The 26239-nt window shown below is 43.2% G+C and overlaps 1 protein-coding gene across 4 annotated transcripts in view; it reads left to right on the forward strand.

The window, feature by feature from the left end:
* The first annotated feature begins 11219 nt into the window (after window positions 1-11219).
* The window catches only part of AFTPH (aftiphilin), a 40967-nt gene continuing 25947 nt past the window's right edge, over window positions 11220-26239 (forward strand). Inside the window, exons 1-3 of one of the 4 annotated variants that reach the window (XM_066177728.1) lie at window positions 11222-11433; window positions 12031-12198; window positions 20246-22013. In XM_066177728.1, coding sequence (XP_066033825.1) covers window positions 20256-22013 — 1758 coding nt within the window. In that variant the 5' untranslated portion in view covers window positions 11222-11433; window positions 12031-12198; window positions 20246-20255. Of the gene's footprint in view, window positions 11434-12030; window positions 12199-20245; window positions 22014-26239 lie in introns of all 4 variants that reach the window. The other 3 variants (XM_066177730.1, XM_066177727.1, XM_066177729.1) reach the window with 3 other exon arrangements.

Below are 26239 nucleotides of genomic sequence, written 5' to 3' on the forward strand. Positions count from 1 at the left end.
AGCAGAACTGTGTTTCAAGAGAATAGATGGGTCACATTTCTTAGACTGAACAGGATAATTTTTTTTTTCACTGTCCTTTTCAAACTGTTCAGGACTGGCACAAGTTGGAAGACACAGATCATTGCCTTCTCGAAATTCAAAATATGCAATAGCTCTTGGCTGGGGAGTTTATTTACAAGCAGCACCAGAAATGACAAATGTCTCAGGATTGAGCCTTCATTCCTTGGTGGTCTCCTACACTTGAATGTAGAGGAAACAATGCTGGTACGCCACAGATATTGAGGAGGTTACAGCAGAAAATAAATCTGACCTGAGCTGCTTTGGGTTGCCAGTTTTGTGTGTAGCTTACAACTTTGTCATAGAACCATGGAATCAGAGAATATGCTGAGTTTGGAAGGGACACATCAGGATCATCGATTCCAGCTCCTGGCCCTGGACAGGTCACCGCAAGAGTCACATCCTGTTGATGCCTTGAGAGGCTACCTAGCACCGCCCTGGGGAGCCTGTTCCCGTGCCCAGCCACTCTCTGGATGAAGAACCTTTTCCTGATATCCAACCTAAACCTCTCCCAACCCAGCTTCAGGCCATTTCCTCAAGTTCTGTCACTGGTCACAAGAGTGAAGAGATCAGTGCTTTCCTCTCTGCTTCCCCTTGTGAGGATGTTGAAGACTCCAGCGAGGTTTCCCCTCAGTCTCCTCTTCTCCAGGCTGAACAGACCAAATGACCTCAGCCATTCCTCATATGGCTTCCCCTCTAGGCCCTTCAGCACCTCCACAGTCCTCCTTTGGACACACTGTAATGGATTAATGCCTTTTTTATATTGCGGTGCCCCAAACTGCACACAGGGCTCGAGGTGAGGATGCACCAGTGCAGGGCAGAGCTGGGCAATCCCTGGATTCCAAAAAGGGCTGATGCCAGGGATGGGTGAAGGATCACTACCTACACAAAGTCTGATTCAGCCTGACAGGTATCTCAGAGTGCTTTGCCAAAATATACAGACGTCAGAGATTGAGTGAGGAGCTCTGGGGGAGTGGGACAGAAACCACTTGTTGGGCTCAGCCCCAGGTGACAGCAATGTTGTGTGTGAGTGTGCTCACCCTCCTGCAAGGCTGGAGCCTTTACAAAGGATGGGGAATGGGCAGAGTGCCTGCAAACAGAAAGGGACAGGCCTGTGGCTTTGCACAGAGACAACACCCCTCCAGCTGTTTATTTAGCTGCAGCCAGAATGCATCCTATCCTGTGGAGCTGCCAGCACACAGGAAAAAAAACATGGGATTGAAACCCCGAGCTCAGCAGATGCAGGACGCAGCCTTTTTACTTTCTAAGACAATATTTTTATGTGCAGTCTCAGCCAAACTCAGGGGTCCTGATGTGTTCTCATCCACTTTGAGTTCTTTGTCCACTTCCCCCAGCTAAAGACTGAGCAAAGATTTGGGACTATGGACTCTGGTACCCAAAAGTTCACATGAATGCTGCATCTTTCCCACACAGTAGCTGCCACAACTGAGATTGTTTCCTGTTCTTCATGAAACTCACTCTTCAATATCACAACTTTTGACTTCCAAGAGAAACTTGGAGACCCCTGAAGAGGCTCACCCAGGCCCAGCATTAGACTGGGGTCCAACACAGCTCTGACCTACTCCTATCTGCTCCCTCTTCCCAGTTCTAGTGCAGAAAAAGTAATGCCAAGATGCAGCTCGGGGTGTAACAGTCCCCCCCTATCCCACAAGGAACCTGACACTTTTCAAACATGAAGCTTTTCCCATAGGCAAGAATGAGCTTTGAAAAGCTACAGACACGAGTTTATAATGCAGTGAGGACTCCTTCCATATAATCAAGAGAGCAAAACACCCCACAGACACCTAATTGCACCAGGCCCTGGGGCACACTTGCAGCTGTGCCATGCAACCAGAACACTTTAGAAAGCAGAGCAATAACAAGGCAATAATTGTGAAAGGGGAAGAAACCTATCTGTTCCACTCTTAAAATGAATTAATAGTGTGCATATAACAGGATCTGACTCAGAAGAAACTGGTCTGGCTCTGTAAAAGCAAACCAGCTCCAAGGCAAACCTGAGCATGCAGTGACTCTGTCATGTTTTGTAGGGGTTATCACCCTGGTTTTCATCTATATAGCACAGGGTTGTAGCTCCGTCTGCCTGCATCTCTGTCAGATCAAGAAAGGGGGATTCTCCAGAGAAGTGGCCTAGCTAGTGAGGGTGTATAAATTGTCAGTCAAAACCAGAGATGTGTAACTAACCCAGGCCTCTCTGAAGGCATGGCCTGTAGGATAATTTAAGCATGTCTTGATAGTGCAGAGCTACAGGGTGGAAAAATCTTCTGAGTGTAACCTGCTGTCAAATTGCATCTGAAGACATTTATACAGAGAAAAGATCAAAATCTCATGGCTCAGCAGCCACGGAGTGGATACACCAACCATCCCTGACTGGCTGGCCACAAGCAAGAGGAGAACCAGGCCAGTTTGTGACAGCTACCCCAGCATGTTCAGTCTACATCTTCCTCACGCCTGAAGCAACTCTGCAAATGGCCATCTGATAGCAATTGGGCTCCATCAGCGCAATTCAGACAAAGTGATCCCAGAAGGTACAAGGGGACATACTTGTGGGGGGCAGCCGTGTGCTAAAATTCCAGTGTTATTTTTGAACAAAAGCTGGTTCACATCCCACCACCTCTTTGAATAAGAGAAATGAGCACTTGACTGGTGGGAGATCTCTGCAATGCTCCTGAAACTCTTTCCTGCTCCACATGAGGATATGCACAGGAGTCTTTGCTCCTCACAAAAACCCCAGGCTATTGCCAACAGGTTTTGTACCAAGAATTAATTGCTGCTCAAGGATCTGTCATAAACAGCAGCATTTGAGTCAGGCTGCCAAGGAGCCAGAGGCCTGATCCTGGGACACAGCTGCATGCCTAGCAAGGGTCATGAGTCTTGGCCTCTCCACAGAGGAGAACTTGTTGGAAACTCCACCCAGTATGACACAGTGGTATATACCAAGTTTAAGAACAGTGAGCTGCTAAGGACATGTTCTCTGCCCACGGGATGTCTTGCCAAAGAAGACAAGGCCATTTGCAGCAAAATATGGATAAATATGGATATAACATGGATTGTGGCCAAATTTGGAAATAATTATGTCTCCCCTGCTCCTGCAACATTCCACAACTGGACAACTGGCTCAACGCCATTTCCATGCAGACCAATTGGAGGTTTCCATCAGCCATTCATTTAAATCCACTGAACTGCTGACCTACATCTGACCAAACAAGCAGAAAAGACCCTGTGGCCTACATTATAAACAATTGGATAAATGCAGGAAAATTGAGACTAAAGATTCTCCTTCAGAACATCAGCTTGGTGATCGGCTTGTGCTGGGAATTGAGGCTCCTTGCAAGAAGCACCAGACCCTATAATCTGAAAGATTTGTTATGTGTATTACACTTCTTCTCAGCTCTGTAGTTAAAAACTGAGAACTGTGAGCCAAAATTCCTGCTAATGAACATCCATTGAGCTCAGTAACTTTAGAGAAGGGGTGACTGCAGCTCTCTGCTCCCCTGAGATGCCACAGGCTGTCCTTAGACTGCATGTTTGGTGCAGGGAATGGTGAGGAGACACTTCCTGGCAGACCACATCAGTGACTCCATGTAAGTGCGATGGGATCATATTTGCTTCCCAGAACCAAGAAGCTGACTCAGAGACAGCATCCTTTTCCCACTGCTGAAACCCGGTTAGGCATGATTTAGAAAGAGGGGCCTAATGAAGTTAAACAGATTGCTCAGGTACTTGGATTTACCTAATCTCATCTTTCCTAGCTCTCTTCACGGAAACAGAGCTGGTTCAGCTGCTCTCCAGAGATCTCTGACTGACCCTGGATATAGAAGAGGTGGAGGTTGGACTTTTCATCTCCTCATCTGCCCCGCTGTCTGTGCTGGTCTTTGCCATCCTGCTATTTCCCTCCCTGTTCTCCACACTCCTCTCTGCCTGCTCCTTCCCCCACTCAGCCTGTTCCTGGTACAAATGTCAGGCGTTCACTCTGTCTTCTTTCTGCCTGTCAGACAACAATGGGGTGACACAGAGACCAACAGATTCCTCCAGCTGAGGGTCTCATCCTGACTGCCGGTGAAGCCAAAGGTTGTTGCATGTAGGACTCTGGTAGCTGGGGCTGATATTCTGTCAGCATTCAAACAGCTTTTAGCTACTCAGAGCATGGTATTTCCTCTCCTGATTCTGTCCTGTTGTTTATGACAAACTCATCAGGTGGTTTAGGGTCAGGTACGGCCAATCTCACACATTTCTTGTGTAAGAGCTTTCAAGGAAGCAATGTTTTTTCTTTCTGAGATCTAGCCTTCCTATGTGCCTACATCACAGATGCTTTGCATCTCAATGAATGTAGATCTAGAAAGCAAACCTATTACAGAAAAATATGACAGAGGATAAAATTGGAATGTATGGCTCTGAAATAAGGCATCAGATATGAGTCTGAAAGGCAATGAGAAGGATTTTGACAAATAAACAAGGCAACAGATATGAGTCTGAAAGAAAATGAGAAGGATTTTGACAAATACCTATGAAAGAAAGCTCTTTCCTTGCATAGCAGTAGCATTTGAGACATAAGTTGTCATTAACCTAGAAAAACCTCTGCCATTTCCATTTTAAAACCTGGAACTGAATGCTGCTATCACTTGTGTTTAATGTACATTTTGTCATTCACTGTAGAACTGAAAGGACATGACCTTTGCAAAGGTCATTGATTATTTTTATTTATAAGACATTATTTTTATTGGTGTGAGTCACTGCCAGTCACAAAACATTAGTTTATTAGGAAAACTTACTCAAAACATCTGAACCTGACACCTGGATTTCAGTGACTGTGTTGACATACAGAAGTGAAATGAACTTGTGTGATTAAACCAAGATATTGCAGGTCTTCTTAAATATGTGTTCAAACAAACAAACAAACGAACAAAAAACCTACCAGTGGTAGAGGTAAGTTTCAGTCATCCTAAACCTCAAAAAAACCCAGCTAAACGAAACATCCCCAAATGGATTTTGGGGATTTTAAAATGCCTTGGAAATGAAAATGTCCTTAAACACATGTTAATGGAGAATACAGGAATGTATACTACTACCCTGCACAGGTTGGTATGCAGGAGTCATAGTGCCTATTACACACACAGAGGGCATAGTTTGTACCTTGGAATTTCCTATCAGCTGATCTTAAGGGTGTTGGAGGCTCTTGACTCCTGCCTCACAGAAAGGAACTGACGCACGCACGAGGGAGGAGGATGACTTTGGAAATCAGCTCACCTTTGCCCAGTAAATGAATGAGACCATTAAAACAGAATAATGGTCTTAAGCACTTTTAAGCTCTTTTCATCTTAAGTGTAAAAAGCTCACAAGCCATCCCTCTTAAAGGCAAGGGATTGTCTTGAAAGAGTAATTTTAATTTCTTTTCCTATAGGCTTTCTGCATTTAGGGAATGCTCTCAAAAGCCTGACAGAAGGCTCACATAGGATATATCTGTATGCAAACTTTGAGATAAGAAATACTGACTTAGAAATTCCATGGAATAGGACAGACATTGTTGAGAGAGAAATGGAACTAGAAAGAAGTTTCAAATGATGGCCTTGCAAATAAAACTGGATACTTTGGAGAAATAGAACTATGAAAGGTGCATCGTAGTAGGACCCACGAGGGGTAATTTTAAATGATTGGCTTTAAGGCATTAACAGCATTGTGCAGCAAAACCTGCTAGACCAAGAAACACTTACAATGTGATTAGGAAATAGTTTGACTTCTCATTGTGATGGCATGAATTATAATATCTGTATTGTCTCACCCTTCACAGGAGACTTAAAATGGAATAAAAGTTTTTAAAACCCTTCTCAGTTGCCCCATCTCTGGGTCAGAAAACGGTATAATCCCACAAGAGCCTGTACTAAAAAAAAAAACAAAAACAAAAACAAAACAAAACCCAAAAAGAACCAAACCAAAACAATGAGTTGCACTGGAAAGCTTTGCTGCTGTAGGCACAAGAGATCTTGCTTTCCTGCTGACAGCTGAGGTACTCAACACCATCTTCTAGGAGAAGGAAGTTTTGTCAGACTTTGGTTTGGTTATGGACTCTGCTGACAAGCCTTGTCACCATTAATAGGTACATCCACTAAAATACACTTGGCACACCACCTTGCTGATGAGTTATGTATGCAAATATGTCGGGGCCAGGTGCGCACGTAGCATTGCCACACTGAAATCATTAACTTGTGCCACTTGGAGGATGTGGTCTAGGCCACAGCAGGTAAAATGGGGCTCTTTAGACATTTGAGATCTGGTTAATCCACTGGGTAGCCCTCAGAAGGAAAGAAGGTGAGTCTTCACCTTCATTAGATGCTCCAAATCAGCTGCAAATGTGGTTAAGACTCAGAAACTACCTCTTTAAAAGAAACGTACAGCCAAACCAAAGAGCCAAAACAAAACACACACACACACACACAAAAAAACCAACCCCAAAACCAACCAACCAAACAAAGAACAAAACCAAAAACAAGTCCCACCACCAAAACCAAAAAAACCCCCAGGCAGCTCTAGCAACAGTTCATTCTCTCAGCTGCATCTTTAATTCAGCTAACAGAATTTTTCTTTTATTGACTGATGCCCATTTAGAAGCCAGCAGAAAGCACACATTATTCATTCAGCTAGTTTTCATAATGCCCACCTTATGAAACCACAGCCACAAAAAACTTTCATATGAAGCTTTTGAGGTTGATTGGTGAATTCAGTAAGAAAAGACCTTTCTGCTTGATAATGCAGTCGTAGGGGTTATTTCAGCTATAAGGGTCTCAGATAAATGCAGTTTTACTGAATTTAAAACATTTCAGAGAAATGTGTCAATTCAGTTCCGTGTCAGAAGGAGGAAAAAGTCAAAACACTCTGTGAAGATGAATTGCAATGATTTCACAGAATATTAGAATTATAAAATATGCTGAGTTGGAGGGGACACATCAGGATCATTGTGTTCCAGCTCCTGGCCCTGCACAGGACATCCCAACAATCACACCGTGAGCCTTGTTCAAATCTTCCTTGAACTCTGCCAGGCTTGGTGCTGAGACTGCTTTCCTGGGGAGCTGTTCCAGTGCCCAGTCATCCTCTGGATGAAGAACCTTTTCCTAATATCCAATCTAAACTTCCCCAATTCAGCTTCAGGCTGTTTCCTTAACTTCTATCACTGGTCACCAGCAGAGATTTGTGCTGCCCCAAGCGAAGATGTTGAAGACCCCACTGAGGTTTCCTCTCAGTCTCTCCAGGCTGAACAGACCAAGTGACCTCAGCCACTCCTAATTCGGCTTCTCCTCCAGACCTTTCACCTTCCTTGGACACTCTCTAATACATTAATGTCTTTTTTATATTGTGGTGCCCCAGCACTGGAGGTGAGGCTGCCCCAGTGCAGAGCAGAGGGGACAATCCCCTCCCTTGCCCAGGATGTCCCTCCTGGCTGCCAGGGCACTGCTGGCTCATATCCAACTTGCCATCAGCCAGGATCCCCAGGTCCCTTTCCATGGCAGTCATTCCCCAGTCTGTACATTCAGGGTTGCCCCATCCCAGGTGCAGGATTAAAAGATCATTTAAAATTCATTCTATGGATGGTATAAAATCTTAAAATGTCTGACTTGATTGTGAATATATAAAAAAAAAAAAAAAGGAAAAGGAAAACCAAGGATGATAATTTCTCAGGTCACTGACTATCTAGTTTCTGATCAGCAGCATTGCCAGACATAGCAGAGAGGGAAGCATGCTGCCTGAATTTCCGAGACTTATCTAGCCTTTGGTTATAGCAAGTTTCTTCTTTACTCAGTGGGAAGCCAAAAAGGCTTGCACTGCCAGGAGCCATGTTGCACTGTATGCATTTTTGAAATTAAAAAGCAAAAAATGAAACGAACTGCACTATCCGCTACCAGCAGTACGACATCTTTCAGAATATTTTCTGCATCACACTACACATTATATGGTACAGCTTATATAAAGCTAAAATTTACATTCAGGAGCCATGTTGTAGTATTCCAAATGAGAAATAAAACCTAAATTTCTTTTCTATAAATACTCCATACTCAATTTTTTTGAGAATTATGAATGACTAAGTTTTACAAAGGACATGGATCTAGACCACAGCAGGTTCTTCCCGCCGTCCTCAATTCCCAAACCAGGAGGAGAGTCTGAGCCTCCAGACCACGTAGGGTTTTGGGAGAACCTTTCTGAATCATCCTGACACACAAGTGTTTTTCCATCTGAGACTTCTGGGAATGCTGCGCCCTCTCCTGACAGTTCAGGACTCGGTGGCAGTGACTGATAAAACCACTTTGCAGCAGACAACGAGTCTCAGCCTCGGAACTACCAAGGCCAGACCAGCTCGACTTAAAACCTCGATTGCACGGTGCAGAAGAGCTTCACGTTGAGATGCATATAGCAAATTTATGCTTTTTTTTTTTCCACCGTGCTTTAAGAAAACAAATGGTTTGAAAGTATATGCTTTGAAAATGCCTCACTGTTTATTTGAAAATGGATAGAACACCACGCTAGATTCATCTCCAAACAAGATACAGTGTTTACAACCCAGGCAATTCTGTAAAGGAAACTTTCATGTATTAAAAATATAACCTTGGAATTACTGCTGTAGCCCATGGATTCTGTTTCACAGAGCTAATTCATGATATGGCTAATGCTATTATGAAGAGTCAGTCTGCCTTCACAAGCAAATGTAATCTCCTTCAACCAGCAAAGCTGATGCAGGAACGACTGGAGAAATCCCACACATCTTGTCAATCATTCACACTCTACCTAAGTGAATATTGCCTTCAATTTTTTATGTGGCATGCTTACCTCTCATCTGATCTTGCATTCAAGTGAAGTGAATTTCGTGGACTCACAACCTCATACTGATTAACGCGTCTGGTCCTGGAAACTTCTGAATGCCACCAAGAGAGAGAAGGAAAATTTTACCACGTCAGACTGGCAAGGACTATTTGGAGGAATTTTCTGCCTTTTTTCCTGGCTTAGGATATGAGTCACTTCTTCAAATCATCTGGAAATTTTAGCTAACAAATTTCCTTCTCATCTAGAACCCGATTACTGACACAGTTTATCTTTCTGGATCTTTTTCTGAGCACATGATTGTGCTGTGACTTTGGGCTTTTGCACAGGAAGGGGTTTACTACTTTGTTTTTCTTTAGGTTGCCAGCGTTGCAAAATGTGTAACATGTAACATCTTCTCAAGAAAGGGTGTTCTTTAATGTTTGCTCTTTATATACTTTGAAGCCAAATCAAGGAGAAGGGAGATTTAATCCATTGTACAGAGAGCAGCTAACAAGTTCTAAGCGACATACAGGTGTTAGAAAAACAAATTATTTGTGGGTAGAATTGCCTTCTTAAGGTTTAGGGCTGAACATGCTCGAATGATCTCAGACCCAGGGGGAGGTTAACTAGGCTCGGGAAGAAGGATGTACCACTGATAGTGGACACAAAAAATGCAGAATTTATGGGCCCCAAGGACATTTAGCAGAAGTCCCAAGATAAGGAAGAAACCAATAGAGAGAACTCAGCGACTGTGCTGAATCAGCTCTGCCTGGGTAAAAGGTAATTACAGCAGGGACAGATCCCAGCCACCAGCTGAGAACCCACCTCGGACCAAGAGAAAGCCTGAGCATGCAGACTAATTAGCATGAGAAGTGAGAGTCATAAAACAATAGAGGAGAGAATATTAATTAGTAAGAGAACTATGTAACTTGTAGCCGATGAACACTAATTCCTTTGTTTGCTAAAATGCATAAAAAGTAGATGTTTTTATAGTGGTGTGCTTGATTTGTGGAATACCACAGAGGACTCGGGCTTGTGCATCCTTGGCTTGTTGCACTAGGTAAAAAAAAATCTGATTTTTTTCGGGCAACATTGGGGCTTATGTTGCTGCCTGGGGAGTTTACAGGCAGCATGTTTATTTCATGTATCATTCAAATGACACCGTTCTCTACACCGCTACGATTTGTAAATCACATTGTTGTACACTGGGCGGAGGTCAAAGAGCATTGAGGGCTAATTTACCCTATTTTCTGTGCCCTCAGGCTTCTCCTTCTGTCCTGCCGGGTCAGCACAAGCTTCGCTCTGAGTTTTCTGACACCAAGCTGGAAAAAAAAGAACAGCCACCAGGAGGCGAAGTAATAGAGCCTCATTAATAGTCATCCATGACTAGCCTCAGCTATTGTAACAGGATTCAGAACGTCGCAGAAACATTGCATTAACAATATAAATTCCCCCCTGCTTCACAAAAGCCTTCTCTTGATTAAATTAGCAGAATAATCATAATTACCCTGAAACGCATTCGAGGTATTTTTATTCCACGAACCACTCCGAAACGTGAAAAGTTCTATGAATGGCCTCGTTTTAAGCCTTTTTCAGCCAAACTACTGCGTGTTTAAACATGGTGGGTATCTCTGGAGGAACAAAAGCTCTGGGGTGAATTTATTGCCCTCTATATCTCACTGACAGGCGGCTGTAGCCAGGTTGGGGTCGGCCTCTTCTCTCAGGCAACCAGCGACAGGACAAATCGTAAGCAAGAGAAGGTTTAGTTTGGATACTGGGAGAAGTTTCTCCACAGAAAAGGTGATTAAGCGCCGGAATGGGCTGCCCGGGGAGGTGGCGGAGTCACCGTCCCTGGAGGTGCTCAAGGAAAGACTGGATGTGGAGCCACGGTCTGACTGACACCGTGGCGTCCACAGGCTGGGCTGGCTGACCTCAGAGGTCTTTCCCAACCTAAAAAAAAAAAAATAATCAAAGCCCTAACATTACGCTTTGCTCTCTATTTTATTAGCGCAATTTGCCACCGGGCTGCTGTGACCGCTGCGCGGAGCCCAGTTACCCACGGCCACAGGACCGTACGTGCGGACAGGACGGGAGCGTGCGGCAGCCTTCGCACTTAAAACACCGCTCTTTCAAACTCCGTCCTTTACGATTTTAACGCGCGCTCGCTTGGGCTCCCTTCCAACCCCAGCGCGCCCCGGGATTCTGCGTTTAACACCACACACAGCGGCGCTCCGCCGCCGCCCTCAGCGCTTTCCCCGCGGGCTCGCTCCCGGCGGAGGGGCCGGACGTGACGCGGGCGGCGGCGGCGGCGCGGTGCGCGCCGGGAGCGCGGTGGGCGGCGGCGGCGGCGGGCGGGAGGGAGGCGGCGGCCGGAGGGGGCCGGGCCGCAGACGACGCGGTTCCTGTCGCCCACAGGGGCTCTCCCCCCCTCTCCATGGCGGTTGCCGCGGGAGGCCGCAGATAACCTCGGCCGCGGCCCCTCTCCCCCCCTTCTTTCCCTCTTTCCCTTCCCCCCTCCCCCGCCCGCCGCCATGCCCGCCCGGGCCCCGCCGCCCCCCGCGCAGCCCGCAGGTAAGAGACGGCGGGTGGAGGGGAAAGCGGCTGGTTCCCGTTCCCATTCCCCTTCCCGCCGGGCCTGGCCGCGGGAAGGCGCCGGGGAGCGCTCGGCGATGCCCGCGGAGGGCGGCGGGGCCTGTGGGGGCAGCGCCGTCCTTCCCGTTGGGCCGCGGGGCCGGGCCGGGCCGGGCCGGGCAGGGCGGGGGTGAAGCCCGGGTGATCCCCGGGCCGGTCCCGGAGCGGCGGTTCGGCTTCGTCCTGCGGCGGGGCCCGCCTTTCCCTGAGCTTCGGCGGCGCCGCAGCTTGGGAGAGGGCTCGGGGATGTGGTGGTGCAAGAAGTTGAGGTGTCTGTCCTGTGTGTTTGGTTTTTTTCCTGACGAGCTTTCTCTTTCGGGGGGCGTGAAGCGTGTCGGTTTCTAAATGCATCTGGACGCGGCAGGCTGAACAGAGTTACCATAATTTAAGGATTTTTTTTTTTTCATTTTCATTTTTATTTTTTGTAATTCCAAAACGGGGCGGAATCGCTCCAATGCTTTATTAAGGGGCTGGCTCTTCAGTTTGCCGTGAAAAAGTGGCTGCTTGATGAACCAAAATGGAATTTTTTTTCTCTAGAGAAGACGGCGCCTTAAAAACAACGATTAAACCTGGGGATCTCTTTCGAAGTGTCGGTAAATTCGCCTCTTAATGGTGACAGCCCCTTCCTTCCAGCCTCGGCACAGACATGGAAGCCTTCGGCAGCTTAATGCTCCTTAAGCAAACATCTGTTCGTAAATGACTGGAGTGAGTAGAGAAACGCTGTTGACAGGAGCTGTGCTGGGTTGGTGTCACAAGTTTTGTTTCCGTGCGTGGTTTAGAGCCCAACGTGCTTCATTAGAACTCACATTTCAGCTGGTTGAGTCCGTGGTTGAAGTGAGTTTGATGGATGCTGCCTTTTAGCTGGATCGGTCCTTGGAGAATTGAACAAAATTAAAAGTATTTCCTCCTTGTTTTACTCTCTGGACGTACGAACTAGGCTTGGAAAGGCAATTAGCCTACTTTAAAAATCAAAATGTGCTGTTGTATTGTCAGCACGGGCAGAGATTTGCTCGTGCAATGCACAGGTAGCAGTTTCTCCTGAAGCTGGAGGAGTGTAACATTAATTGTGAGAGCCTGGGGAAGAGTTGGAGTACCTGTGACCACTGAGAGCTTATTTTGTTTCTTTTAAACAGTCACATCAATGAGAACAAATAGCCTGAATGTGAGAATGAGACTTAAAAATACGTAGGAAAGCTCAAGTAGCTCTGGTGTTTTTATTCTGCGTGATAGTTGCGTAAAGTACACATTGGGTGACCTTTTAAGGTCATGTGAAAGTATGACCTCTTGTTTTTTACTTCCTTAATTTGTTTATAAGTAAGCAGTTGAATGAGCTCAGCCTCAGTTTGTTTTTGTTTGTTTGTTTTTTTAATGTGCTTTGTTTTTGCTCAGATCACGGTTTTTTGTTTACTAAAGGATTTAATAGACTATAAAATTTGGAGTTCACACGGTGAATATTTGTGTTACACGCTGCTGGTGATGAAGGCTCTGTGTGATTTCTACTTAAAAAAACTCACCAGTGTCTTGCTAAGCTAACAGGAGCTTTTTAACACCTTAATCACCCAAAGTAATACTCTGAAACTTTCGGTACTTTGGAAAGACTTGTCTTTCACGGTGGAAATAACAGAGCAGCTTAGATGGACCTCGGTCAACTCTGCCTGTTCCTCTTGAAATATTCATGGAGCTGTCCTTGCAGATCTGTGGTGGTATCTGCTGGAAATCCAGCAGTGAAGAAACTGATGCTCCACCGAGTTGTTTTCACTACACTCAGCGGCATAATCTCCTTGCAGATACCATTATCTGCCTCGACAGAACGTTCATTCCTTTCTGTGCTATTGTGCTGTTTGACAACTTAAACTGCTCCTTTGTGAACGTTTCAGCTCGGTGACATGCTCACCCTTTCACGGGGATTCAAAATACTGATAATTTTTTTCTGGATAGTCAGAGAAGTGTCTTAGAGCCCGCTCATTGCTGGGTGTTAGGAATTTTGTCTGTTAGATTTTTCTCCTTTGTGCAAAAAAAAAGCCACACTGAGTAAGCTGTTGCTATTGCACACACACACACAGAGAAAAAAAAAACCCTTGTTTGAAAACTGACAGTCTCATTTTCAGTAGACTTTCTTTCATGCTAATGTCTTTAGCAATTAAAGTTTTCAATTGCAAGGAGTATTTCTGTCCTGGTGTCACTTGCAAGGTGAGCTAAGAAATCTGCTTGTGTAAAGCAAATAATTTGGATTTTTTCAAATCAGACAGTCCTGTGTTGGGAGAACCACAGGGAAGGGCAAATCCTCTCCTCACCTGAGTGTGTTTGGAAGTGGGGTGAAAGAAATGTGAAACCTCAAGGTCATCTGTCTATTGATAAGGGATGGAAAATAGATTTTATTCTTTGGAGTATTAGGTGTCCCTCCTGTGTTGTGTTTTTGAATATGAGGTAATGTCTGTAGGTGGGATAAAAGATGAATAATGTAAGGCTGCTCACTGAAAAACAAGCAGCAAGTCCGTTTGCAGTAATGGGAAGGAGACCTGTGATTGTTTTCCTTGGTCAGCTGTATTTCCTCTGCCAGGCTGAGAGAGAACCTGTCACAGGAGAGTGCAGCCCTGTGGATCAGTCCTGATCTTCTCTTTGCTCTGGTCTGTGTGGAATTTGAGGGGTTTCTGTGTGAAGAAGTTTGAGGGGCTTCTGTGTGGAGTTTGAGGGGTTCCTGTGTGATGGATGGAGATCATGCTGGTCTGGGAGGAAGTCTCTGAGAAGAGTTGACCCTAGGTAATCTAGTCCTAATACTTTCTAATCTAGCATCTTTTTATCCTAATTTAGAACACATTCCCAGCTAGCATGTTGGAGGGTGACACCCAGAAATAGATTTCTTGCTGAGTTGAGCACTGTTTTAAAAAGGAATTTAGGAGATGGTAAGAATGAAAATATCTCAGTTGTTGTTACTTGTGACATCTGTCTTTACACCCTGTGTGGCTGCCTGCTGTGTGTTGGACACAAATATTGCATTCCACAGAGTCAGATTGTAACCTGATTGACTGTCCCAGCCAGTTGTGTTTGAATTTAAGATGTGCTTCTTCTTACAACATTTTCCCCACTGTCTGTTTACAGATTTACAGGCAGCATCTTCATCTGCAGCACATCAGCAGATTTTGAGTTCCAACATTTTTTTGCTTGTAGTAACTTTGAGGATAACCTGGTCTTTTAGGTTTGGAAAGTAATGCTATTCTTAGTTTAAAAAAAAAAAAAGAGTTTAATGAACCAACCGAACATTTAGATTCATATTTTCCAACAGCTCCTCTGATTCCTCAGCTAAGCCAAAATTAAACAGGGAGAAGTGAAGAAGCAATACTGAAAATACATGTTTGCTTCTTTGTAGAGTGTAACAACATTTAAAATGAAAATGCTCATATCTAAGATCTGATTAAATCTCACATTTATGCCACCTAACTTGGTCTTCCTGCATTGTCAGTGATGAGAGGAAGAGCAGCACTGTCAAAGAGTTTTGAATATTGCATGGGCTGGGTTGTCTGGGGGTGCCTGGTGTTTGATGCCCGCCTGAGGAGGACAGGAAGAATGAGCTGCCTGAAATTAGCGACAGATCCTTCGTGAAACTCTCCCGAGTTCTGTTACTTTAATGTTCATTATACACACAACACTCTGTAATAGAAGGTGTCCAGCAAATTCAGTGTTTGAAACCACAGCAATGTACAGTGGAATTGATTAATTCCAGATGCTGGGTAGTGAGAAATAAGGATTGGATATTTTTGCTTTACTGGAACGTGGAGAACATTGTTTTCCTCAAATAATAACATGTCCAAGAAAAGGTGCTCTGAAACTCCTGCTTTGGGTAATGGACCTCCTGGCTCTAGCAGCGTTAAGTTCAAAATCGAAATCATTGATTTCTTGGAGGCTTTATGAAGTAAATATTTTCCTGCTGTATTTTGTTTGCTGGTAACTATTTCCAAAAATAAAAGTCAGCTTATTAAACCAATTTAAGAACATATTGACTTCAGCCTGGCCAGACACACTCTCTCTCTAGAGAGAGAGTGGATTTGGGTTGTAGAAATGCTGTTCTAACAGGCAGGCTCTCCTCATTTACAACCACCATTCTAGAAATAGAAATTCTCAGGTGCAGAGAGACTGGGAATCTGGTTTCCGTTGTTCATAAGCCAAAGAAAAGGCAAAGGGATGATGGAAAAGGAGAGCTTTTCCTACTGGAAGCTGTAATAAGAAGTCTAAATCTGGTCATTGCATGTGGTATTTTTGGCATTTGCTAGAGGAATTCCCTTGCAGGAAGAGTTAAATGTTCTTGGAAAGATCAGATGCTGGCAGCTGATGCCTTGAATCCATCTCCTTGCCTTTGCAAGGCTTTTGCTGTAAGATTTTACGTATCTGTGAGGTATTTCAGTCACCTTGTAATTTCTGCCGTGGAGATCTTGATTGTGCCACTTCTGATTATTGTGTTGCCTGCGTGCTTTGAGGAGATGGTTTGCTTGACTCAGCTTTTCTTCAGCATAATCCGCAGCTGAGAGGTTTATTCATTGCTTTGCTTCCTCTCCAGTTGTAGGAAACATTCTGCTCTACAAGGGGTTTCTTTTGAATTTACACGCCTCAAGTATTTCTCTAGAGATACTCCTTGAGACCTCCCGATTTTTTAGGTCTTATGTAAGAGCCAAAGATGCTGTTTCAAGTTTTGCCTTAGAAGAAACACGGAGAAGGAACTATTTATACCTGCTTTTGTGTAGTGTAATTGCATTGTTCTCTTTGCTGCCTGGCCTTTGTTAAAAATTGTTGCTGTTACTCTGCAAAAAGGTAGCGAGCGAGGATGTGATCTGTGTGAGAGGAAAGCACGTCCTGTTCCCTGTTTATTGCAAACAAATAACAAGATAGCCTGGTTTTGTTGTAAATGGTTTGAAGGCCTAGTTAGTGATCATAAAAGGAGGAAATGCATTTTCTCTTTCCTTGCCTATCAAAATTTTTCTAGCGTTTCTGATTCCTGTTTTCTCTCTTCTTTTCATGTTTCAAATTAATTCAAATTACATTCTTAAATGGTTGTGACTTGAGAGAAAAGGTTTGAACCTTGAATCATCATAAATTAATCAGCAAATTTTTTTTTTCCTTTGGAATACAGTGTCATTATGTGCTGGTGAGTGTATTGTTGAATTACATTTCTAGTGTGACTTAAACAGTGGTCTCCTGTTTGTGGTACTGAAACCTCTTTGAGAAATTCCTTGATAATGAATGTTAGAATGTGGATATAAAGAAACACATGGATGCAAGAACTAGCATTTCCAGTTTAAAAAAAACCCCAACAAGCAAATAGATAAAAGACAGAAATGCAGAAAGTGGCTCTTTTTTTTCCTAGAAAATGTTGGTACAGCCTCATGCCACGAGCAATTGATGGAAATCTGTCTTCAGTCTAGTCTTAAACTGTTGAGATCTGCAGATTTTACTGGCATTTGTCAACATAAATCTGTTTGTGACTAAAGCAATCTCCTAAACATGAACACTTTAACTGTGTCACATTCCTCACCTCGAGGTGTAAGGTCTGATGCCAGAAACCTGGGCTGTTGCTTATTACAAGTCACAGAAGTTAGACATGTTGTGCTCTGTTACACAAGCCAAAACTGTTCTAATTTCCTTCAAATCGCAGTCCTTATTATTATATACCGAAAAATGGGAGGTTTCTTTTTTATTTAAGAAATTCTACTTCGGGTTAAATCACATCTGTAAACATCCCTTGAAACACCCAAGTTTACAAAATAATGTAGGGGAATGTCTTGCCCAAGAATACGTCTGAGTTGGGCAAAAGGACTACAAAAGATGAAGCCAGCTCTATTTGAGATGCCAGACAAAGCAGGGATTAACTAAATGAAATAAGGAACAAAGCAGTTGTTCTGTCAGACCTGTGGGTTTTCACCACAGGTTTCAATGGACAGTAACTAATTTGGTTTCTGGTTGGCAGATGGGACACTTTTGGAAGTTGTGAAAGGGGACCATAGTGAAATTCTTTCTGAAAAAGCCTACATTAAGACTACGAAATTCCCATGCTGTTTTATATTGTGAGGAGAATTGGGATGATGCCCATTTTAAAAATTTATCACTAATTAGTCAAGGGGGGGGGGAATACTAGTATGGCTTTCTTCCTTTTCTTGCTACACTTTGAACATGTTTGAGCTGTGTATGCAACAATTAAATTGTGTCAGTGTAGCCTTACACTCATTTATGATGCAGATTCATACATTTTGGAGCTCTTCCTGTTTGGCTTCTAAAATGCAGCAGTGACATATCTGGAAATACCTGAAATTTAACAAATAATTATACAGAAGTCCATACAATTGGTTGTGCAGTGGGTTAAACTGATTAAACACGTTGCAGACTATCAAACGTGTGATCAGATTTTTAAATGTACAGTTAATGTTCCTCGCAGATCCTGTTTTGGCAACTGTGTTTGAAGCGTAGCTGGAGCATTGTGCTGCTGGGCTGCTGCTGCGTAAACCATCCCTGTGATGTTTTGAAAGTGCTTTGAAATGAAAAATTGAAGGAAGTTTCTTCTGCTCTGTGTCAGAAGTCGCAGGAGAGAGGATTTTTAAATGGTCAGACAGCTTTCTACGTGTTCAGTTGGGCTTTGGCAGTTTGCTTCAGCTCCCATGCAGTTATCTTTGTGCTCTGCTTATCCTTATTATTCTTGTTCCTTGCCTCCCCTTTTTTATGTTAACTGGGAAGAAAAGGAGTCTTGTGGGTAAATTCCCTGTGATTGTGATGCTTGCTCCTCTCACATTATTCAGTTTGTTTTCTGAAACTGCACATTTGGGTTGTTTTAGATCATTCTTGCCTCCAAGGATGTTCCCAGCTCAGTTGTGATTTATTTTTGGCTGAGGTTAAAACAGTCATACAGTAACTGGTCAACAAAAAAAAGGGTAGAGTTGTTATGATGGATGGTATATGGATCTATGGCTGGTGTAGCTTAAGAATTAATTTTACTTGGCATGTCTTGCCAAAATGAGATCCGCTAATGTAAGGTGGTGTAGTTACTAATTCAGACCTGAATGTGATCCTTCAAATAACTCAGGTGAAAACCAACCTGTATGAGCCTATAAATCTGAAAAGATTAAATCTTAAAACACGTGGTTTTTGATGAACCACAGAGACAAATTTTTCTTTTAATGGGAAAGTTCAGAAGTTTAGAGCGAGTGGAGCTCCTCTCTCAAATACCTTGTTAAGCAGCTGGTGCTGAGTAAGCCTCTGTGGGAGCTTGTTGACAACTTAGGCTTTATTCTAAACAAAATTCCTTTGCACTTCTCTTCAGTTTGCATGTTATGTTACAAATTGCTTCATAGTTTCATCTGATCAGCATGATGTACTTTTGTAGCTGCAAACTACCCTTTCAAAAAGAAACAGTGAATGTGTTAGTCACCTCAAAGGTGCCAGGTTCCTGGCAAATACCAAGGGCTTGGTGTGTTGTGCTTGAGAAGAACTGCAGAGCTTCATTTGTTGCTGTTTTATCCTTTGGTGCTTTTACAGTGCTGTTTGCTAAAGACACTGGACATTGGGATCGCATTTTATCTGTGTTGCATAACTGGTGTTGTCAAGTCTGCACTTATTCTGGTGGTTAGGAGTTCAAATATTTGCTCACATGTATAGGTTGTTTCCACTCTTTTTCTGTAGGTGAGGCTTAGTGTTGTCACAGTTCATTCATGTCAGGTGTCATTTGGAATGGAGAGAGCTCTTCTTTGAAGGGTTTTAAGGTATGAACTAGTTCAGTGATGTGAATCTATACATACTGGTAGTTATTGCTTTATTAATTGCACACAGCATTGAAAAAGTCAAGATCATTCATTAGGAAAGGGAATTTTCCATCCATACCTGGCTTGTTCCTGTAATGGTTTGCAATGTTAAGACAGAGAAAGTCCTTAATGTGTTTCTCTCTAGGCCATGGGAATACTTTCTTCTTTTTTCTTTCCCCCCTGTGGTTTAGTGATTTGTCTTTAAATATTTTATGAACAATCGTGCCCGTCTCTCCTTTTGAGAAGAAGTTTGGCTGAAGTGTGTTTGGCTCTAGGCTTTACTGGTGGCGTCATGGTGGCATTTCTCAGCTGGTTCCTAAGACAGAAGCAGGCTGGTGGCAGCATTTCTCTGGGTAGGAAATCCCGAGAACAGAGCAGCCAAACAGAAACTATGGACTGGTAGAAAGAGACTTAAACAGTAGGGCAGCAGATCCTAGCTAGTGGTTTTAACAGCAGTTCTTTCCTCCCCTCCTTCACAATTTCAGAGCTTTTGGAAACACTTTTGGAGGTCTTTGATGCTGTTGAGGGTCTCTTCTGTGGATGGCTGTTGTGGCAAAGCTCATGGTGTGGTTTCATTCCTGTCACACACCTGAGCACACGAAGGAGTGTGGCAAAAGATGGGCCAGGGCCACTGGCAGTTCTGTGAGCTGCCTCTGATGGGAGGTAGAGACCTGATGAGTTAAAACTGAATTTAGTTATGCCAGTGTGTTGCACAACAGCTCGGGAGGATCATTTCAGCTCTGTCTGCTGACAGTTTGATCATGTAGTAGCTTAGAAGGGACTTGAACTGTCCCAATAGATTCTTTGTCACTTGTGAAACCAATGGGTTTGGGGAGTGTTTCTTTCTGCTATCTAATACAGACATTGACCTATATATGCACTTTAAAAATGAGGCATGAAACTGTAAAAATGAGCTATATGAGAGCAGGAAAGCCAGCCAAGTTCTAATCTAGCTCTGTTTTTCCCTTGAACAGAAATACATTAATGTTGAAGCAGAACCAAACAATGGAACCAGACATTATTCGAATGTACTCCTCGTCCCCTCCACCACTTGACAATGGAGCTGATGATGATGATGAAGATGAGTTTGGAGGATTTTCTGGTGTGAGCACTGCTGGCGTAGCTTTTGCTGATTTTGATACTCCGGACTACAGTCATGCAAAGGAAGAGTTTATACCCACAAATCATTTCATCCCACTCCGTGATTATTCTGACAATGTAGCTAGCATTGCAACTTTCACATCTGTTAAAAATGGTAAAGATAAAGACTGCATTGCAGAGCTTCCTACTCATACCAAGGAGCTTTCTGATATGTCAGCAACGAGTACTATCAAAGAAAAATCTAAGTTTAGAACTTCAGGTACTGCTTTAGAAGATGTAAACAGAAGGGGGGAACAAAGAGACAACACTGGAAAATCAGAGGGTTTTTCTTCTCGTGTGGTTAGAACTGGTGTAACAGTTGAGAGCCAGGATGAGCAAAGAGATGCTTGTAATGGTGAGAAACTTCCATGTCTAGAGATTCTAACAAACGGATTTGCAGCATCAGACCCTGTGAATCCTCAGGGAACAGAAGATCTAGACAGTGTTGGTGACTCAAAGGGACTGAAAACTGTTAGCACCCGTAGTACTGAGCAGAATTTGAACTCAATGCCTAGCTCAGGTGAAGGTGTTGCAGATTTTGCTACCTTCTCAAACAAAACCCCCATCCATTTAGAGGGAACAGGGCCTACAATATGCAGTGTTCTTAGTGAAAGAGACTCAGTGAGCATTCAGGAGAATAACAGAATAAACAGAGTCACCCACAGCGAAGGAGAGGTTTGCATTTCAGAAATTACTTGTGAACAGGGTGCCTCAGCACTGGAATTTGCAGTTTCTAGTAAGTCTCAAACAACTGGAAGTTCAATATGCACTACAGAGAATGGAGAGCACAGTGGGAGGAGAAGACAACATCACATAGAGAATGGCAAAGATTTTAGGAGGCCTGAGGATTCTTCAAAAGCAACAGACACCGAGGTTGACAAGACCCAAAGCCTGAGCTGTGATCCTGCAGGAGAAAAGCTGGCTGCTTCTGAAGATCTCAAGAATGATAGAAGTAACACTGAGGCTTCAGCTTGCAGTGACAGACACGATGACGTGTTTGGGGACTTTGGTTCAGCCAGCAGTGCATCTCCCACCTTCAGGAATGCTCTAGATTCAGAAAGAACTTCTGAACAGCCCGCACATACTAGCAAACCTAACGAGGAATTTGGTGAATTCAGGGACACAAGTACTTTTTCTCAGCAACCAGCAAGTTTGGACCGAGCTGAACCAAATCAGGCTGCTGACACTTTAGAATGTGATGCTACCAGTAAAACTCCTGGACTAGACTTCCAGCATACTACTGAGGCAGAGGATGGTGACGATACTGAATTTGGAGACTTCGATTCAGTGCCAAAAGCTCAAGACGAGAGCGTCGCTTTCCAGGACTCGGACGACTTTGCTGACTTCAGTTCGGCAGGTTGTGGCCAGGCTGCAGACTGGAATGCTTTTGGAGATGAACAAAAAGACAGCTGCTCTTGGGCTGCCTTTGGAGATGAGCAGCCTGGGGAATCTCATCACAGGAAAGAGACGTGGCAGTCACATAGGACAGACTCGTCTGGCAGGAGCGATGGCCCGGTGTTACACAAGACTGACAGTGTTGCTTTAGCGTCTTGCCAGGGGACTATCAGCAAGCAATCCCAAGAGCTGTCACCTTCAGTTCAGGTGAGGCTTTGTTTGGTTTTCCTCAGTCTTGTTCTGCTCTTGTGCATACAGTTCTTTTCTGGTTCCTGCTTCTGCCTACAACAAATATTTGAATAGTCCTTGTTTGCCTTTTAGGAGAGATTTACTGTGCTGTGTGAGATGGGCTGACGTGAAACGTTGTGCTTGGATCTTGCACTGATACTTCCCCCAGACAAACGAGCAGGGTGTGCTGGGACTTGTAGGAATTTGTTTGGATGATTGCAAGTGATCCTTTACATAAATTGATCAAAGGAATAAGCCAACATGAACACTTCAGAGCCTGTGATGGTTTTTCCTTTTGGTTCATTGTTTATTGCCTTTTGGGGAGGCACTCTGTTGCCTTTTTGTAAAAGAGCGGTATGACCATAAGCTGGGATTCCCAAAATTTTCCATCACCATTCTCTATCAATGTTTTCAAAATCTGATTAAAAATGATGATTTGATTTGTAAATAGCTGCAGTAATTCGCTTAGAGCAGACAGCATGATGAAACACAAGCTGTGGAATTCTGTCTTGGGTATTGAAACTCCTGGGAAGTTAACTCTTTTAAAAGTTCTTTAAAAATAAATCTCTGTTAGGTATTAACTGGGGGAAGCTGCACAGCATAGCAACATCACAAACAGAGGACTGGTAATTTGTTAAAGCTGCTGCTATTTCTAATTAGTAGTTTCCAGGAAGAGGGACATAAATAGGTTTATTTCTTAACCACCTCTCCTATGTTTTCTGCTTTCGTTGCTAAGTGTTCATTAATTCCTAATGAGTTGCATCCTAAGCCTTTTTAACAGTCATTTTGAGATCTGTGGCTATTCATACAAACACTTTTTTTTTTTTGTTCAGCATTTAATAACACTTTTAAGAAATTCAGAACAACGATTTCAGTTCAGAATTTTCTTCCGAGCTTCTTTTTATTCACGTCATTCCATGTGAGTAGTTTAGAGTGTGCTCTGTCTTTTTGAAGCATGCAGCAGTAAAGGATGTCAGTGGTAAAATGTGTCTGAAAGGTTTGGATCTTCTCTGGCAATAAAAGGAAATGAGGTAAGTCCTTTCTTTCAGGACCTTGCTGGGTGACAGCCCTGCCTCTTCCCATTTCCTACCAGTGACAGGTGAAATGGCTTTTCAGAAGGTTGTGCCAGCTGGAGCTCTGCCAGCATCAGCAAATGGAATGGAGCTTTTGGGACTTAGCACTGATTTCTTGTCACGTTAAGGGCTGTGAGCCTCAAGTCCTTTCTCTCCCTGCTTGCTGTTCCCTGCAGTGACTTAACGCTCCAAACCTCAAAGAGACTGCGCAAGCCAAGAAAAAAAAAAGGCTCCCAAGTAAACCTGCGGGCAGATTTTTGTGTCTGTGCAGGACCTTGCTTTATCACCTGGATGTGTTGGTCCATTTCTGAAGTGGAAAGCACAAATCTGTTGTTACCTATTCACCCGTAAAATTGGGGAGTGCAAAGGTCATTAGTGCATTTAATCTCAATTGTTTCTCATGCCACTTGAAAAACTGTCCAGAATCTGAGAAAGAAATGGGGTGGGGAGATGGTTCAAGTAAATCATTCCTTTTTTCTAGTAATTAATTAGTATTAAGGGATAATCTGAAGGTTTCAAATATTTATTTTCACTTACAGTTTTCTGTAATTTTATGATAGGTTTCAAATAGAAAACACTTCTGAATGTAGATGGCTATAAAAACAGAACCCTCAGAGGAAAATTAAGTTTTTCCTCCCCAAGTCTGCCTTAACAAAAGATAAAAGTCAAGTTAAATTGGAAGTTCCCTACTTAGTCTGCCATGAAGTTATGCAGTAGTTTGATTAGATTCTAAAGCAAATTTTAAGACTTCAAGTTCTTTTCATTCCTTCTCTTTATGCTACAGTCACTTGTGACTGTTTGGATCTAAAGTGATGTTTTCCCTCCTCTGCCGGTGAGGAAGTACAGCTGACAGAGTGTTTTACACAAATAAACTGGAGAGGAAGTTGAGCTGGACATGTTTTCTCTGCTGCAATAGTTTCCTTAGCCATGCAATGCCAATTGCTACATTTGTTTTTCAGTCTTAAAAACCGTAGTTATTTTGTAAGTGCTTTAAGTTTCGGAAGGATCTGTTGAAACTTTTTAATATTAAAAGAATACTTTAAGATGAAATAGTAATTCTGTTTATAATCCACTGAGCCATAATTTGCTAAATTGCTGTTAGAAACGGAGATTAACTGAGTCAACACGAGCCAGCAGACAGTCCTGGTACTCTGAGTGCAGAATCCTAGTAAAATCAAACTCAGATTTTGCTCAGCTTCCTTGCTGTCACTTCAGAGGGTGTCACTGAGGTCCAAACACAAAATATGGCATTTTGTTTGCCGTGTATTAAACTTAGTTCTGCAGCTATTTGATGCAAAAGCAGAAATAGTGGCAGGCAAGATAAATCTGGTGAGAGGGAAGAGAACAAAGTTTCTATTACCCAGCCTAAAGAAGGATAGGGAGGAGGGGATCACTCGCATCAATGAATTGCTGGCAGATCTAAAAAGCACTTGCTGCAGCAACCCAAAGGGGGCAGGGAGAAATACTGCAGGTGTTAGACACTTGAGATAGGTGGGAAAACTGAGATCTCAGCTTAGGCTAAAGGTGAGCTGGGATCATTTACAAGATACTGAATACACTTGATCAGTGATGGGGAGGCTGGGAGAGTCACTGTGATGTGGCAGTGAAAGAATCCTGAGTGGTTTGTAAACAGAGTGATCCTAATGGAATTCTTTGCAAAAGCAGAAAAATTGAATACTTAGCCAGCAGCACTGCTGTTTAAATGTGGAAATAATGTATACAGCAATTTTCATCCATCAGAATTGCAGCGTGAAGGCAAAGTTATTTATCAGGAGCTCAAATTTCCATTGGGAAGGTCTCTGTGTGTTTTCCTTTCAGTTTCTTGGTTTGTGTATTCTGAATGTGGAGATGGCAGTAAAATATTTTGCTGTCTGAATGCAAACTTGATTGTATGATGTAGGTACAGTGGGTAAACTATTCAAAGGCTGTGGGTTTGGTATAATCTTTAATTAAAAACAGGCTTTGCTTCAATTCAACTATTTAATCCAGTTTTTATTAGAAAATACACAATATAAAGGATGAAACTAAGGGGAGGGCAGTTCTCAAAATGACCTTATGTAGTGGCATGGTCTTTTCTTCCTTGCCTTTGGTCTCAGGCTGTCTGAATCCTGCATTTGCATTAGAGATGTGCCTTTGTGTTCATGAACAGATTTAGGATGTAGTTGTGGGTGAACTGGTTGATCCAACAAGTCTTGAGCAAACCTGCCACCTGCATTAATCCCTTTTTTTGCCATCCCATTGCACGCTACCAAGTTATGCTAGTGATGAATTTAAGGCTTTGTAGCCCAGCTTTTTTTTTCCATGAGATAGTGCTGAACATTAGTCAGCTGAGGGGGTTACTGTGCTGCATTAAGATTATATATATAGGATTCAGCAGAGCAGTAATAATCCGTGGTAATGGTGTGGGTGTGCCTGCCTGTGTGCAAGGAGCATGGGCACAGGAACAGGAGCTAAAGAAAGGCTTGCTTGGAAAGCCAGATCTTAACCTGATTTAGCTGAGGGTTAGCAAATCCTGAAAAGGGATGAAGGAAAAGGTGAACAGTCCTCCAAGTGGGTTTTACGGTTCTGCAGTTATTAGAGAGGCTGTGCTGGGAGGCTCTGCCTCTTCAGATTAATCAGTGTGGGCGAGGCACAGTTACTGAGCCACAAATATGCACCAAGACAAAGAAAACACTGGCATTTGGAGTCTCTACTCTTATCTTGGGCAATGGTCGTCCTTTTGGAAAAAAAAGTCATTATGGCCATAAAGACTTCAGTCCCTCAGTTCAGTTAGGTAAATTAAAATAGTGTTGTAAAATGGATATGTGAATTCATCTTTCTGGAAAGGTTTGGGGGGTTTTGAGTCCACAGCACAGTTCTGAAGGGTAAAAATCAGACTATTAAAAGTAGCCCATAATTGCTGTTTTTCAGGCTGGCTGAGGGGGAACTTACAAAAGAAAACAGTTTGGGGGGGGGGGTGTTTTAGTGTTGCTATTTATATATCCCAGGGCAAAATTATTTCCCATTTTGTACACATAAGTGTCATCTGCTGTACTTCCTCTCAGAGTCTGACTGAAAAGTTAGTGCAACACCAGTAGATAATAACATGACAAACTGAAATGGTCGGTAGGTTTTATGTAGTCACAAAAAATA

Source organism: Chamaea fasciata, unplaced genomic scaffold, assembly GCF_029207755.1.
Source record: "Chamaea fasciata isolate MVZ Bird 193981 ecotype frontalis unplaced genomic scaffold, bChaFas1.0.hap1 SCAF_3, whole genome shotgun sequence".
In the NCBI taxonomy this organism is placed as follows: Eukaryota; Metazoa; Chordata; class Aves; order Passeriformes; family Sylviidae; genus Chamaea; species Chamaea fasciata.